The sequence below is a fragment of the Henckelia pumila genome, chromosome 3 (genome assembly GCF_033568475.1).
Source record: "Henckelia pumila isolate YLH828 chromosome 3, ASM3356847v2, whole genome shotgun sequence".
NCBI classification, from domain to species: domain Eukaryota; kingdom Viridiplantae; phylum Streptophyta; class Magnoliopsida; order Lamiales; family Gesneriaceae; genus Henckelia; species Henckelia pumila.
Genome location: NC_133122.1, coordinates 8,651,154 through 8,667,107, shown reverse-complemented (window position 1 = coordinate 8,667,107; position 15,954 = coordinate 8,651,154). Strand labels below are relative to the sequence as shown.

Sequence of the window (15,954 nt, the reverse complement as noted above, 5' to 3'; positions counted from 1 at the left end):
ACCATGAACATATTCTTAGTCCTTCGTAAGTACTTAAGAATGTCCTTCACGGCTTTCCAATGCATTTGACCGGGATTAGCTTGATATCTGCTCGTGACACTCAGAGCAAATGCTACATCCGGTCTGGTAGATATCATCCCATACATGATACTACCTATGGCTGACGCATATGGTACATGTGTCATTTTCTCTATCTCTTCATCAGTCTTGGGACACATAGACTTGGATAGAGAAACTCCATGACACATGGGTAGATGTCCTCTCTTGGACCCATCCATTGAAAACCGTTTCAATATGGTGTCGATGTAGGTTGATTGAGTGAGTCCTATCATTCTCTTAGATCTATCTCTATAGATCTGTATCCCAAGAATATAGGATGCCTCACCCAAATCCTTCATCGAGAATCTACCTGATAACCATATCTTTGTTGACTGCAACATCCCTACATCATTCCCAATGAGTAGGATGTCATCAACATAAAGTACCAAGAATGTCACAGCATCCTTAACTACTTTCTTGTACACGCATGGTTCCTCCGGATTCTTGATGAAACCAAAATATTTTATTGTTTCATCAAATTTTTGGTTCCAACTTCTTGATGCTTGTTTTAGACCATAAATTGATCTCTGAAGCTTGCATACCTTATGCTCGCTTCCCATGGATGTGAACCCCTCAGGCTGCTTCATATAGATTTCTTCCTTAATGTCTCCATTAAGAAAAGCAGTCTTCACATCCATTTGCCATATCTCATAGTCATACCATGCAGCTATGGCAATAAGGATTCTTATGGACTTGAACATTGCAACTGGTGAAAAGGTTTCATCATAGTCAACTCCTTGTCTTTGAGTATAACCTTTCGCCACCAATCGCGCCTTGTAGGTCAATACCTTACCATCAGGCCAAAGCTTTCTCTTGTAGATCCATTTACACCCTATTGGAACAATTCCATCGGGAGGATCTACTAAAGACCAAACTTTGTTTGTATGCATCAAATCTATTTCCGACTGCATAGCTTCAAGCCATAAATTTGAATCCGCATCAGAAATTGCTTCCTTGAAGTTTCTTGGATCACATCCAACATCGGGTTCACCTTGATCCCCTTCAAGAAGAAGACCATATCGAATAGGAGGTCTAGAAGTCCTTTCGGATCTTCTAGGTATAGGCGTGTCCAGCAATGGTTCCTGAGGTGTAGGATCGTTATTTTGTATTTCGGGTTCTTCTCGAATTTCTTCGAGTTCCATCATCTCGCCTTTCTTATCCAATAAGAACTCCTTCTCCAAGAAGGTGGCATTCCTTGAAACAAACACCTTTGTTTCAGCAGGATAATAGAAATAATATCCGATTGAATTCTTCGGATACCCTACAAAATAACATAAGCTGGATCGACTATCCAACTTATCTCCCACTGTCCGCTTCACGTAAGCAGGACATCCCCAAATCCTCAAGTACGAATACTTAGAAGCTTTGCCATTCCATAACTCGTATGGTGTTTTGTCCACTGCTTTAGTGTGGACGTTGTTCAACAACAATACCGCCGTTTCAAGCGCATAGCCCCAAAATGAAGGTGGAAGCTCAGTGAAGCTCATCATGGATCGAACCATGTCCAACAAAGTTCGATTACGACGCTCCGATACACCATTAAGCTGTGGTGTCATAGGAGGAGTCCACTGAGAGAGAATCCCATTCTCTTTTAGATAGTCCAAAAACTCGGTACTCAAGTATTCTCCACCTCGATCCGATCGAAGTGCTTTAATACTTTTACCTAGCTTGTTTTCTACTTCAGCCTTGAATTCTTTGAACTTTTCAAATGCTTCAGACTTATATTTCATTAAATATAAATACCCATACCTTGAATAATCATCAGTAAAGGTAATGAAGTAGGTGTGGCCATATTGAGTCCCAACTCTAAATGGACCACAAACATCTGTATGGATCAAATCCAACAGATTTTGACTACGCTCAGGTTTCCCCTTAAAAGGAGATTTAGTCATTTTTCCTTTTAGGCAGGATTCACAAGTAGGTAGAGAGTTAATATCAGACATATCAAACATGCCCTCTCCCACTAGCTTGTTCATCCTCCTTGAGGAAATATGACCTAGCCTAGCGTGCCAAAGGTTTGCCAGGTTTTTGCTATCGATTTTCCTTTTGTTTGTTGTTGCCGGTTTATCAGCATAATTTATTGGAACTTCTTTTAGTTTTAAGTTGTATAGATCGTTTTCAAGTTGTCCATTTCCAATCAAACATTCATTCTTGTAAATATTGCAAATCCCATTCACAAAATTGCAAGAATAACTATCTCTATCAAGCATAGAAACAGAAATAATGTTTTTAATCAAATCTGGAACAAATAAAACATCTCTCAAAAAACTTAAAATTGTTCTGCAAAAATTTCTCCTATAGCTTTGGATTTATCTCTGGAACCATTCCCGAGCCTTGACTGGGTCTCACCCATCCTTAGCCTATTACTTCTTGTCATCATTTGCAACTCATTGCAAATATGAGATCTACATCTGGTATCCAATACCCAAGAAGTAGTATTAAGAAAAACATTTTAATGTAAAACATACCCTTTGCAGTTCGCAACTGCTTGAGGTATTCCTTGCAGTTACGTTTCCAATGACCGGGTTTCTTGCAGTGATGGCAAACTTGTTTAGACTTGTCCAATTTTGCATGTAACATTTGGCCTTGAGATCATGGTCCAACCATTTCTCTAGTTCGGCCAACCTTTCGGCAGTTACATCAGCCGGGGCTGTTTTCGGAGAAGCCTTTTCTAACACTTTAGAAAATCTTTTCCGAACTTAGGACAATCTTAACTTATGGAATCATTCTGTATTGTTTGCGCCAGTAAGTTTGTTTTGTTGGAGAATAGAAACATGTGGATTACTGAGATGAAACAGACAATTATCGATGATTGTTTAAGCAATTTACTAAGACATAAAATAGGCGAAATTTATTCTATGAATCTCACTCCCACTATTTTAACGATTTCACTACCCTCTAGTGAAAACGAGAAACTGTTTTCCTTAGTGAGAACATGGAGTCCAATTGACAAACTTATAGTCCCGAATAATATCAGCCAACCATAATTTTCAAAAGGTAGAGCCCAATTGCTTCCAAAGCAACCTCCACGTTTTACCTCATGTCCAATAAGGGCCCAATAATATGACGCCGATTATTGTGACATGTCAAGATGATCCATCAATATTAATTTGTGATGGACGGTCGCCATGTGGATCCCCCAATAATATGAGCCGATCCCATGGGAGTTCCACCCAACTTACAACATGTGTCGATCCAATGTACAGCTTTCCGACGAACGGGCCCCCCCAATAATATGAGCCGGACCGTATCCGCGGGTAGCATCTCATACATTGATCGTTGATGTAAGGTAGGAACATTTAAACAAATTTAAATTTCCTTTATTTATCTTGATATCAATTTTAAATCATATTTAAAATAAGGGATTTTTAATTATCAAAATTTGTCTCATCATTTTTAAAATTTTGTATGCTTGTCGGATTCACACAATTTTGTCTAAAACATGCATACAACTATAATATCACATATTATATAGGATGATCGATTCCATTTCTAATCGACACGTGGTTGCCAATCACGAGTCTTAGTCCAATCCTAGGTAATATGCAGTATGCAATGCAATCCTATTACATTTGCTTCCAATTTACATTTCTTCTGTCTTTATTGTCTGCTGGGCCCACCTCCATCTTCAAATCTTGATCTCCCACTAAATCTAATGTATTTACAATAAATAACAATGACAAGTAGGGGATACATTTTTAAAGGGTGGGAACGGGCCATAAACCAAGCCCACTTTTATTACATATGACATTCATATTGGGCCATAAACCAGGCCCATTAATAAAACCAACAACAATAAAACAAATGTAAATTCCTAACATACACCTACAAAATTGGTCATGGCAATCGATCATCCTTATCCAATAACATTTAATTCAAAATTAATTTATTGGATAACATGCAATGACATTTTAAATTTAAAAAGATAAAATCATATCTCATACATAAAATCTTATTTTACATATAAAATCATATTTTATCTTTTTATCAAATAAAATCATATTTTATCTATAAAATCCAATTTTATACATAAAATTATATTTTACTCAATATATCCATAAGATCATATCTTATCATCAATTGTACCAAAAATTAATTAATTTCAAAATTCAATTAAAGGATAAAATATTAAAATTTTCCAAAAATTCAAATTTATCCAAAAATCAATTTTAAAATTTTCGGACTCGAACAATTCGATCCGACGCCTCGTGGACCAATCAAAACAATTTTCGATCGGACCAAAAATAGAATTTTAACATATTAAAATTTAATTTAAAAAATTAAAAATAATTTTTCCCGCGGGCCGCCCGGGACGTTCCCGGGCCGGGCAGCGACGATCGCTGCCCTGGGCAGCGCACGGCGCTGCCCTGCGCAGCGCCGTGCGCCGCCCTATGCAGCGCCCAGCGCTGCGCCGGGCAGCGGCGTGCGCTGCCCTGGGCAGCGCCGTGCGCCGCCTTGTGCAGCGCCGTGCGCCGCCCTGTGCAGCGCCCAGCACTGCGCAGGGCAGCGCCGTGCGCTGCCCGGGGCAGCGACCATCGCTGCCCGGGTTTTTGCCCGGAAAAATATTTTATTTTAAAATATTTATTTTGTTTCAAAAACCGAGGTCTAAAAAATTTTTGTACAATCGATTAATTTAATCGCTTGATCTGAGCAACCTGGCTCTGATACCACTGTTGGAGAACGCGGCGTTCAGATCAAACAAGATTGATACCCGGTGCAGCGGAAGTTTAAAATTTTTATTATATGGAACGATTCCATATTGGGTATCACATCTTTACGATTAAATTGTGTGTGTAAAAATTCAAATAACGATTATATAATTTTTACCTTTAATCTCGAATCGAGATTCTGGACACCAACAGATTTCTCTGCTCTTGTTGTATCTCCCTGGAACCGATGGACGAACAGTTCTTCTATCAGGTCCACGAATATAGATTTAATCCCTCTGATAGATTGCACTAGAAAATCTATCAGAAGTTTTCTACGAAGAGATTAACGAATTTGATCCGTTAAACCAGACTGTAATTCAAAATCACAGGCTGGATTTTTCTGACCGAGAGAGGGAAAGGGGGGGCGGCCACACACGTTAGAAAATTACTTAGGTTTTCGAAAATTGTGACCTATTTTTGTGTAATTTCTGTACTGCAATAACTTATTTATAATGTAGGCCACTAACAGCTTAGGGCCCATTAGTCATAAGTTCAGGCCCGACAACCAAAGCCCGCATGTTCAGAAATTAATATAAAATTCATCGTGACTCCGATTGATAAACCGATTTTACCAATGTGCACAGAAACCATTTCTACACCTTTTAAAGTCAAGATAAATTTTTCTGAATCCGAATTCAGTGATTTCCAAAAATGCCCATCACTATGTCATTTTAGGAAATCTCACTCCTCTACTCTTAAATAAGAAGTCCAACTTCTTCGTTCATTAAATTTAACTCTTTAAATTTAACTATCTCAACGGGGATTAAAAATCCATTACACTGTGTGACCCTCAATGGTTCAGGGATACAGCTAGCCGTGGGCTCACAACTCCTTGTGACTCGGAACAACAATTTCCGACTTGCCCATCGAATCATGGTATGAGCGCCTAGCAACATCGCCCCATGATTCCCTAGGTATCACTGATAGTGCCTACAAGAACCAGTAGATTTTGGTTAGCGTACAGTACGGTCCCTTCATCCATATATCCCGATCGAATCAACAACCATTGGTATATCGAGAGTCGCTCGAGATTCGATAACTATGCAATGCATCTTGAAGATCAAATAGTGACATCGCATGTGCTACTAAGAAACCATTTCTTAAATCACATCATGTACTCTGGCCAGAGATTCGTCACACTAATATCTCCTCAGATCGCATAGGATATCCACACTCGCAAGTATGTGGTGAATCCTTAACAAAAAAGCATCGACTCCTACATGTGTTGTAACTGTACCCAATCCCGACACCTTATGACCCCAATAGAGTCGGTAAACGAGTCAAAGCACAGTACTAGCATATAGAGTCTCAATGATGTCTCAAGTAGTAAGGACTAATGGTGTACAACCAAAACCGCGGACTTTATCCACTCGATAAGTGATAACCACTTGGAAAGTCCGGATAGGGTAGTTCGATCATTCATCATATGAATATCCATTTGCATGCTTCGAACATCTCTATGTTCCCTACCAATGAAACGTGGTACTCTGCATCGCAAATGCTAGTCTCACACTCGAGCGATCCTTATCCTTATTATCGGACGGCTCAATCGACTAGGAACAGTTTAGAATATACAGTGACTATAAGATGTGTTTCATGATAGACATCCCCATGTTCTACCACATCTTACATACACTATAGTATATTCAAGGTCTTTATCAAAACAACAATAGTATATCACAATATAACAATATGAAGAAAGATAAAGTCATTGCCATTAATAAAAGTGTAAATTATATTAAACAAAAGATTGTTTATACAAAGAGTCATCAAAGCCCTTAGCCACAAGTTGGCTCACCGGGCACCCACTCTTTCACGTGTACTCCAACAGTGGTATCAGAGACAGGTTGCTCAGATCAAGCGATTAAATTAATCGATTGTACAAAATTTTTTAAGCCTCGGTTTTTGAAACAAAATAAATATTTTAAAAATAAAATTTTTTTTTTTTTTCGGGCAAAAACCCGGGCAGCGATGGTCGCTGCACCGGGCAGCGCACGGCGCTGCCCTGCGCAGCGCTGGGTGCTGCATAGGGCGGCGCACGGCGCTGCCCAGGGCAGCGATCGTCGCTACCCTAGGGGCAGCCGGGCTGCCCGGCCCGACCCCATTAGGGCGCGGGCAGCCCGGGAATGTCCTGGGCGGCCCGCGGGATTACGAAGATTCATCATAATGATATATTGAGATGAAACAGACAATTATCGATGATTGTTTAATTAATTTACTAAGACATAAAATAGGCGAAATTTATTTTATGAATCTCACTCCCACTATTTTAACGATTTCACTACCCTCTAGTGAAAATGGGAAACTGTTTTCCTTAGTGAGAACATGGAGTCCAATTGACAAACTATGGTCCCGAATAATATCAGCAAACCATAATTTTCAAAAGATAGAGCCCAATTGCTTCCAAAGCAACCTCCACGTTTTTACCTCATGTCCAATAAGGGCCCAATAATATGACGCCGTTTATTGTGACATGTCAAGATGACCCATCAATATTAAGTTGTGATGGACGGTCGCCATGCGGATCCCGCAATAATATGAGCCGATCCCATGGGAGTTCCACCCAACTTACAACATGTGTCGATCCAATGTACAGCTTTCCAACGAACGGGCTGAAAGAGTGGGTGCCCGGTGAGCCAACTTGTGGCTAAGGGCTTTGATGACTCTTTGTATAAACAATATTTTGTTTAATATAATTTACACTTTTATTAATGGCAATGACTTTATCTTTCTTCATATTGTTATATTGTGATATACTATTGTTGTTTTGATAAAGACCTTGAATATACTATAGTGTATGTAAGATGTGGTAGAACATGGAGATGTCTATCATGAAACACATCTTATAGTCACTGTGTATTCTAAACTGTTCCTAGTCGATTGAGCCGTCCGATAATAAGGATAAGGATCGCTCGAGTTTGAGACTAGCATTTGCGATGCAGAGTACCACGTTTCATTGGTAGGGAACATAGAGATGTTAGAAGCATGCAAATGGATATTCATACGATGAATGATCGAACTACCCTATCCGGACTTTCCAAGTGGTTATCACTTATCGAGTGGATAAAGTCCGCGGTTTTGGTTGTACACCATTAGTCCTTATTACTTGAAACATCATTGAGACTCTATATGCTAGTACTGTGCTTTGACTCGTTTACCGACTCTATTGGGGTCATCAGGTGTCGGGATTGGGTACAGTTACAACACATATAGGAGTCGATGCTTTGTTGTCAAGGATTCACCACATACTTGCGAGTGTGGATATCCTATGCGATCTGAGGAGATATTAGTGTGACGAATCTCTGGCCAGAGTACATGATGTGTTTTAAGAAATGGTTTCTTAGTAGCACATGCGATGTCACTATTTGATCTTCAAGATTCATTGCATAGTTATCGAATCTCGAGCGACTCTCGATATACCAATGGTTGTTGATTCGATCGGGATATATGGATGAAGGGACCGTACTGTACGCTAACCAAAATCTATTAGTTCTTGCAGGCACTATCAGTGATACTTAGGGAATCATGGGGCGATGTTGCTAGGCGCTCTTGCCATGATTCGATGGGCAAGTCGGAAATTGTTGTTCCGAGTCACATGGAGTTGTGAGCCCATGGCTAGCTGTATCCCTGAACCATTGAGGGTCACACAGAGTAATGGATTTTTAATCCCCGTTGAGATAGTTAAATTTAAAGAGTTAAATTTAATGAACAAAGAAGTTGGACTTCTTAATTTAGAGTAGAGGAGTAAGATTTCCTAAAATGACATAGGGATGGGCATTTTTGGAAATCACTGAATTCGGATTCAGAAAAATTTATCTTGACTTTAAAAGGTGCAGAAATGGTTTCTGTGCACATTGGTGAAATCGGTTTATCAATCGGAGTCACGATGAATTTTATATTAATTTCTGAACATGCGGGCTTTGCTTGTCGGGCTTGAACTTATGACTAATGGGCCCTAAGCTGTTAGTGGCCTACATTATAAATAAGTTATTGCAGTACAGAAATTACGGACAACAAGGTCACAATTTTCGAAAAAAACCCTAATTTTCTCTCTGAAGTGGCCGACCCCCTCTCCCTCTGTTCGGTAAAATCCAGTCTGTGAATTTTGAATTGCAGTCTGGTTTAACGGATCAAATTCGTTAATCTCTTCGTAGAAACTTCTGATAGATTTTCTAGTGCAATCTATCAGAGGGATTAAATATCCGTTCGTGGACCTGATTGAAGAACAGTTCGTCCATCAGTTCCAGGGATATACAACAAGAGCAGAGCAATCTGTTGGTGTCCAAATTCTCGATTCGAGATTGAGGTAAAAATTTATAATCGTTATTTAATTTTTACACACACACAATTTAATCGTAAGGTTGATACCTATTATGGAATCGTTCCATACAAAAATTTTAAACTTCCGCTGCACCGGGTATCAATCCTAATTGATCTGATCGCCGTGTACTCCAACACGGGCCCCCCCAATAATATGAGCCGGACCGTATCCGCGGGTAGCATCTCATACATTGATCGTTGATGGAAGGTAGGAACATTTAAACAAATTTAAATTTCCTTTATTTATCTTGATATCAATTTTAAATCATATTTAAAATGAGGGATTTTAATTTTGAAAATTTGTCTCATTATTTTTTAAAATTTTGTATGCTTGTCGGATTCACACAATTTAGTCTAAAACATGCATACAACAATAATATCATATATTATATAGGATGATCGATTCCATTTCTAATCGACCCGTGGTTGCCAATCACGAGTCTTAGTCCAATCCTAGGTAATATGCAGTATGCAATGCAATCCTATTACATTGAGCTTTCAATTTACATTTCTTCTGTCTTTATTGTCTGCTGGGCCCACCTCCATCTTCAAATCTTGATCTCCCACTAAATCTAATGTATTTACAATAAATAACAATGACAAATAGGGGATACATTTTTAAGGGGTGGGAACGGGCCATAAACCAAGTCCACATTTATTACATATGACAATTCATATTGGGCCATAAACCAGGCCCATTAATAAAACCAACAACAATAAAAACAAATGTAAATTCCTAACATACACCTACAAAATTGGTCATGGCAATCGATCATCCTTATCCAATAACATTTAATTCAAAATTAATTTATTGGATAACATGCAATGGCAATTTAAATTTAAAAGGATAAAATCATATTTCATACATAAAATCTTATTTTATATACAAAATCATATTTTATCTTTTTATCAAAAAAAATCATATTTTATCTATAAAATCCAATTTTATACATAAAATCATATTTTACTCAATATATCCATAAGATCATATCTTATCATCAATTGTACCAAAAATAATTAATTTCAAAATTCAATTTAACGGATAAAATATTTAAATTTTCCAAAAATTCAAATTTATCCAAAAATCAATTTTAAAATTTTTGGACTCGAACAATTCGATCCGACGCCTCGTGGACCAATCAAAAACAATTTTCGATCGGACCAAAAATAGAATTTTAACATATTAAAATTTAATTTAAAAATTAAAAAATTAATTTTTCCAGCGGGCCGCCCGGGACATTCCCGGGCTGCCCGCGCCCTAATGGGGTCGGGCCGGGCAGCCCGGCTGCCCCTAGGGCAGCGACGATCGCTGCCCCCCCCGGATCGCTGCCCGGTTTTTGCCCGAAAATTTTTTATTTTTTTTTATTTTTAAAATATTTATTTTGTTTCAAAAACCGAGGCTTAAAATTTTTTTGTACAATCGATTAATTTAATCGCTTGATCTGAGCAACCTGGCTCTGATACCACTGTTGGAGAACGCGACGATCAGATCAATCAGGATTGATACCCGGTGCAGCGGAAGTTTTAAAAATTTTATATGGAACGATTCCATAATGGGTATCAACCTTACGATTAAATTGTGTGTGTGTAAAAATTAAATAACGATTATAAATTTTTACCTTTAATCTCGAATTGTTCTGCTCTTGTTGTATATCCCTGGAACTGATGGACGAACTGTTCTTCAATCAGGTCCAGGAACGGATATTTAATCCCTCTGATAGATTGCACTAGAAAATCTATCAGAAGTTTCTACGAAGAGATTAACGAATTTGATCCGTTAAACCAGACTGCAATTCAAAATTCACAGACTGGATTTTCCGAGCAGAGGGGAGAAAGGGGGCGGCCACTATTGAGAGAAAAATACTAGGGTTTTCAAAAATTGTGACCTGTTGTGTGTAATTTCTGTACTGCAATAACTTATTTATAATGTAGGCCACTAACAGCTTAGGGCCCATTAGTCATAAGTTCAAGCCCGACAAGCAAAGCCCGCATGTTCAGAAATTAATATAAAATTCATCGTGACTCCGATTGATAAACCGATTTCACCAATGTGCACAAAAACCTTTTCTGCACCTTTTAAAGTCAAGATAAATTTTTCTGAATCCGAATTCAGTGATTCCCAAAAATGCCCATCCCTATGTCATTTTAGGAAATCTTACTCCTCTACTCTTAAATAAGAAGTCCAACTTCTTCGTTCATTAAATTTAACTCTTTAAATTTAACTATCTCAACGGGGATTAAAAATCCATTACTCTATATGACCCTCAATGGTTCAGGGATACAGCTAGCCGTGGGCTCACAACTCCTTGTGACTCGGAACAACAATTTCCGACTTGCCCATCGAATCATGGTAAGAGCACCTAGCAACATCGCCCCATGATTCCCTAGGTATCACTGATAGTGCCTGCAAGAACCAATAGATTTTGGTTAGCGTACAGTACGGTCCCTTCATCCATATATCCCGATCGAATCAACAACCATTGGTATATCGAGAGTCGTTCGAGATTCGATAACTATGCAATACATCTTGAAGATCAAATAGTGACATCGCATGTGTTACTAAGAAACCATTTCTTAAAACACATCATGTACTCTGGCCAGAGATTCGTCACACTAATATCTCCTCAGATCGCATAGGATATCCACACTCGCAAGTATGTGGTGAATCCTTGACAACAAAGCATCGACTCCTATATGTGTTGTAACTGTACCCAATCCCAACACCTGATGACCCCAATAGAGTCGGTAAACGAGTCAAAGCACAGTACTAGCATATAGAGTCTCAATGATGTTTCAAGTAGTAAGGACTAATGGTGTACAACCAAAACCGCGGACTTTATCCACTCGATAAGTGATAACCACTTGGAAAGTCCGGATAGGGTAGTTCGATCATTCATCATATGAATATCCATTTGCATGCTTCGAACATCTCTATGTTCCTTACCAATGAAACGTGGTACTCTGCATCGCAAATGCTAGTCTCAAACTCGAGCGATCCTTATCCTTATTATCGGACGGCTCAATCGACTAGGAACAGTTTAGAATATACAGTGACTTAGTGTCCATCATACGATCCAAAAGATTAGGCTTATCAAAACTTAGTGTCTAATAAGATGTGTTTCATGATAGACATCCCCATGTTCTACCACATCTTACATACATTATAGTATATTCAAGGTCTTTATCAAAACAACAATAGTATATCACAATATAACAATATGAAGAAAGATAAAGTCATTGCCATTTATAAAAGTGTAAAATATATTAGACAAAAGATTGTTTATACAAAGAGTCATCAAAGCCTTTAGCCACAAGTTGGCTCACCGGACACCCACTCTTTCAAATTGATTCATCCAAAGCTTCTCTATCCGTGGCAACCCCAAGAAGCTTCCTATAATATCCCACAAATTCATCTGCAATCTCATTCGGGTTCACCGAAGTAGAACCATCTCTAAGGGTGAGAGCCACAATCTTATTACGTTTGATGTTCCGCTTGATCATACCATAAAAGAATTTTGAACATCTATCACTGTGCTTGAGGTACTCGCACTTAGCTTTTTGGGATAGGAATAATCGCTCAGCCTCAAGAAGGTACTCCGCCCTCCTCCTCAACTCAACAATACTGTTATCCACCCCATCCCCATTGAGAGCCTTGCTTTGAGCTTCTACAAGCTTCTCATTAGCGATCTTAGCACGGCTCGAAATGTGGCTAAAGTGCATGTCATTGAGTTGCTTAAGGACTCTTTTCATACCATTCATTTTTTTCTTGATGACAAACTGCGCAGTGCTACCCCCTCCATAAAACCAGTTATCTCGAACAATCATCTAAAAGTCTTGATGAATCGTCCACATATTAAAGAATTTGAAGGGGGTAGCCCTACGACTATGATCTCTGAATATGGTGATAACGCTGCAAGAGTGATCAGAGAAGACTCCAGGAGCAACAAAATCCACAAAAACATCCAAGTTGGATTCAGTCCAATGTGGTTAACCATAACTCTATCCAGTTTAGACGATACGGCCAAACTAAACCAGGTGAAGAAACACCCAACATGGTTAACATCTGAGAGCTCAAGTCTGGCAATACAGTTCCTAAGGTCTGCCATTTCCCTAGGGGCAACCGGCACACCTCCCATTTTCTCATAAGGGTGCCTAACACAGTTAAAATTACCCATCAGAATCCACGAAAGGTCAATAACATCTCCCCTACTAAGCAAAAAATCCCAAAGAGGTCTTCTGGCCACCATCGAGTTCCAACCATACACGAAGGTGGCCAGGAAAATCCTATGAGTATGAAGACAGCTGACTGTCACATGTATAAATTGATCAGTCATCTCCAGAAGATCCAATTGTACCATCTTAGAGTCCCACATGATCAAAATGCGGCTATTAGGACACACATGGAAGTTGTGTAAGAAGCACATCCCCGGGAACTTAGTGTCCATCATACGATCCAAAAGATTAGGCTTAATCTTGACTTCAATTAACCCAAGAATACTGAAATTGTGTTTCTTCAACACTCCCTGAGCATTCTTCTGTTTGAGGGGCTTGTTGAGGCCCCTCACATTCCAACATGCAATCTTCATGGGTAGCGATCGACAACTTTAAGTCGTCGGGCCCTGATTTGTGCATTGTTCAGTAGGAAAGATTTCGCAGTCATATTCGGTAACCAGGTTCTTGGGTTGACCTCAATGTACTCGGTCATGCTAGAGCTAGAGCTCCCCGAGCTGCATCCCTTACTTAATCGCTTGAGATACTTCACTGCTTTCTTGGTGCCCTTGCTTACCACTGTTTCAAAGCCTTCGTTATCACTATCCCCTTCGAAAACTTCAACCACAATCTTCCCATTGCCATTCGCATCTGGGACTTCAAATATCACCCCATCCTCATCCAAATTCTCATCTAATTTTTCAACAGGTTGTTCATTGCAATTTTCCCCAGCCCTTTCCATTTCATTATCACCCGTGCCTTCAACAGTGCCCGGGTAAACCGTATTTCCACCCCCAGCAGGCCCACGATCATCACCAAAGGGGCCACGGCCTCTCCCTCTACCTTGAGGGCCATTGCGCCCTCCTCTATATCCATGTCCACCTCCTCGTGGCCTACTATTACCTCTTTTACCAGCCCCCCGGGATCTGCTACGGGGCTTATTTTGTCCCTCCACAGGTTGCTTACTATTAGGATTACCACCATCAATATTAGCATCAACTAGTGGGGGCTTGTACCAACGGCATTGATCCAAACTATGGCCGAGAGAATTGCATTTTGAGCAATATTTAGGCTCTGTTTCGTACACAAATCATAGGGTAGTCAAAATTCCATTAGGAAGTAACAGTGGGTATTCGTAAATTCTTGGCTGAGACGAATCCATTTCAACCAACAATCTAGCAAATTAACTTTTGCCTTTAGACATTGTGAGGACATCTGTATGTATTGGCTTGCCTAAGACCGAAGCAATTTTACTAAGAGCTTTGGTTGTCCAACAATCTGCGGGCAGCCCATGGATTTGGACCCAAGATGGTAGCATTAGCATGTCTTCCACCCGAAAAAAGAAGCACGGAGGTAAGTCTTTGAGGAACAAGTGTCTCCCAAATACAAGATATGGGCCACCCTCCAGAACCCTCTTTTTCTCTTCTTCATTAGGGAAAAAGAACATAATCCAACCGCTTTCATGTGTTTCAAACCTGACATTACAGCCCCATTGACGTATAATTTCTTTCACCACATAACCACTTAGCTTTATTCCTACCACGCACCCAACAAGGCATGGTCCTAGGCTCTTCACTTCACATTGTCAATTTCATCAAAGGAGAGAGCAATTTGTCCTTCGGTTGGGTGGACAAATTTTAGAAGACAATCTTTTTCTGGCTGCCTGTTATCCCGGAATAGACTAGCAAAGGTAGTTTCTGTATTTTTTGCCATAAAATTGGACATGAGCTCTTGTGCTCGTGGCTTCTCATATCCACTCGAAAAAGCACCATCAGTGGCCGAGTGCCCAGAAGTTTCAGTGCCCATTGTGGCACACAGCTGGGAGCCAAAACTCCCACTAAATGCTCCCAACACCTCAATCACAAGAATCAGCAAGCGAGGGAGAAGAGCACATAGTGCACAATGATAAAGGGGTCAAGCCAGTTACCTCCAATAGCAAAGCAAACGGCTATAGGGATTAAGTGATAGGTGGGCGATAGTAAGAGGCCCACAAGCAATCAAAGCACTCGAACAACCAAGCTCTATAGAGAAGGCTGGATGAGCACCAATTAGCAGCAGGGAAGCAATGTGCCAAAACGCAGCAAATCCCATGGCAAGAAGCAATCCAAGAACTCCTCAAAAGTCGAGAATCCTGCAAACATATTGAGTAAGGCAGGAACACAAACACTTGGTGGGCGATAGTAAGAGGCCCACAAAAAAGCAGGGGCAAGAAGAATCAAACCCCAAACAAGTGAAAACACAGTCACAACACTACTAAAGACAAGTGATAACCACGGCTACAAATTAAGAGCAAAATACAAAGGGGCAAAGAAGCAACAAGAGCATCGAGAAAAAGTCTTGAGCAATCTGCCGAGAGGATTTTGCACTCAATCAGAGATAGAACACAGCAATGTATATATTTAGTATCATAAATCCCAAGTATTTCAAAGTTAAGACCCAAGCTAAACACAGAAATTAGTTTTCGAATAGCAGGGGACTCGAAATCCAGAAAATGTCGATGAACGTTGCAAACAAATCAAGACCCAAGAGAAAGAAACGTTTACAATACTCCAACAGACAAGCTAAGCTCTTTCTTGATTCTATGGTTGGTGGTGCATGGTTGTTCTTAGTTGGTGGA

At 39.7% G+C, this 15,954-nt stretch overlaps 1 protein-coding gene across 1 annotated transcript; it reads right to left on the bottom strand.

Moving 5' to 3' along the window:
• Nucleotides 1-12,949: 12,949 nt before the first annotated feature.
• On the bottom strand, nt 12,950-13,714 carry LOC140888056 (uncharacterized). Its single transcript, XM_073295729.1, has one exon. It carries the CDS (start codon nt 13,712-13,714, stop codon nt 12,950-12,952), a length of 765 nt encoding a protein of 254 aa, XP_073151830.1.
• Nucleotides 13,715-15,954: the final 2,240 nt, after the last annotated feature.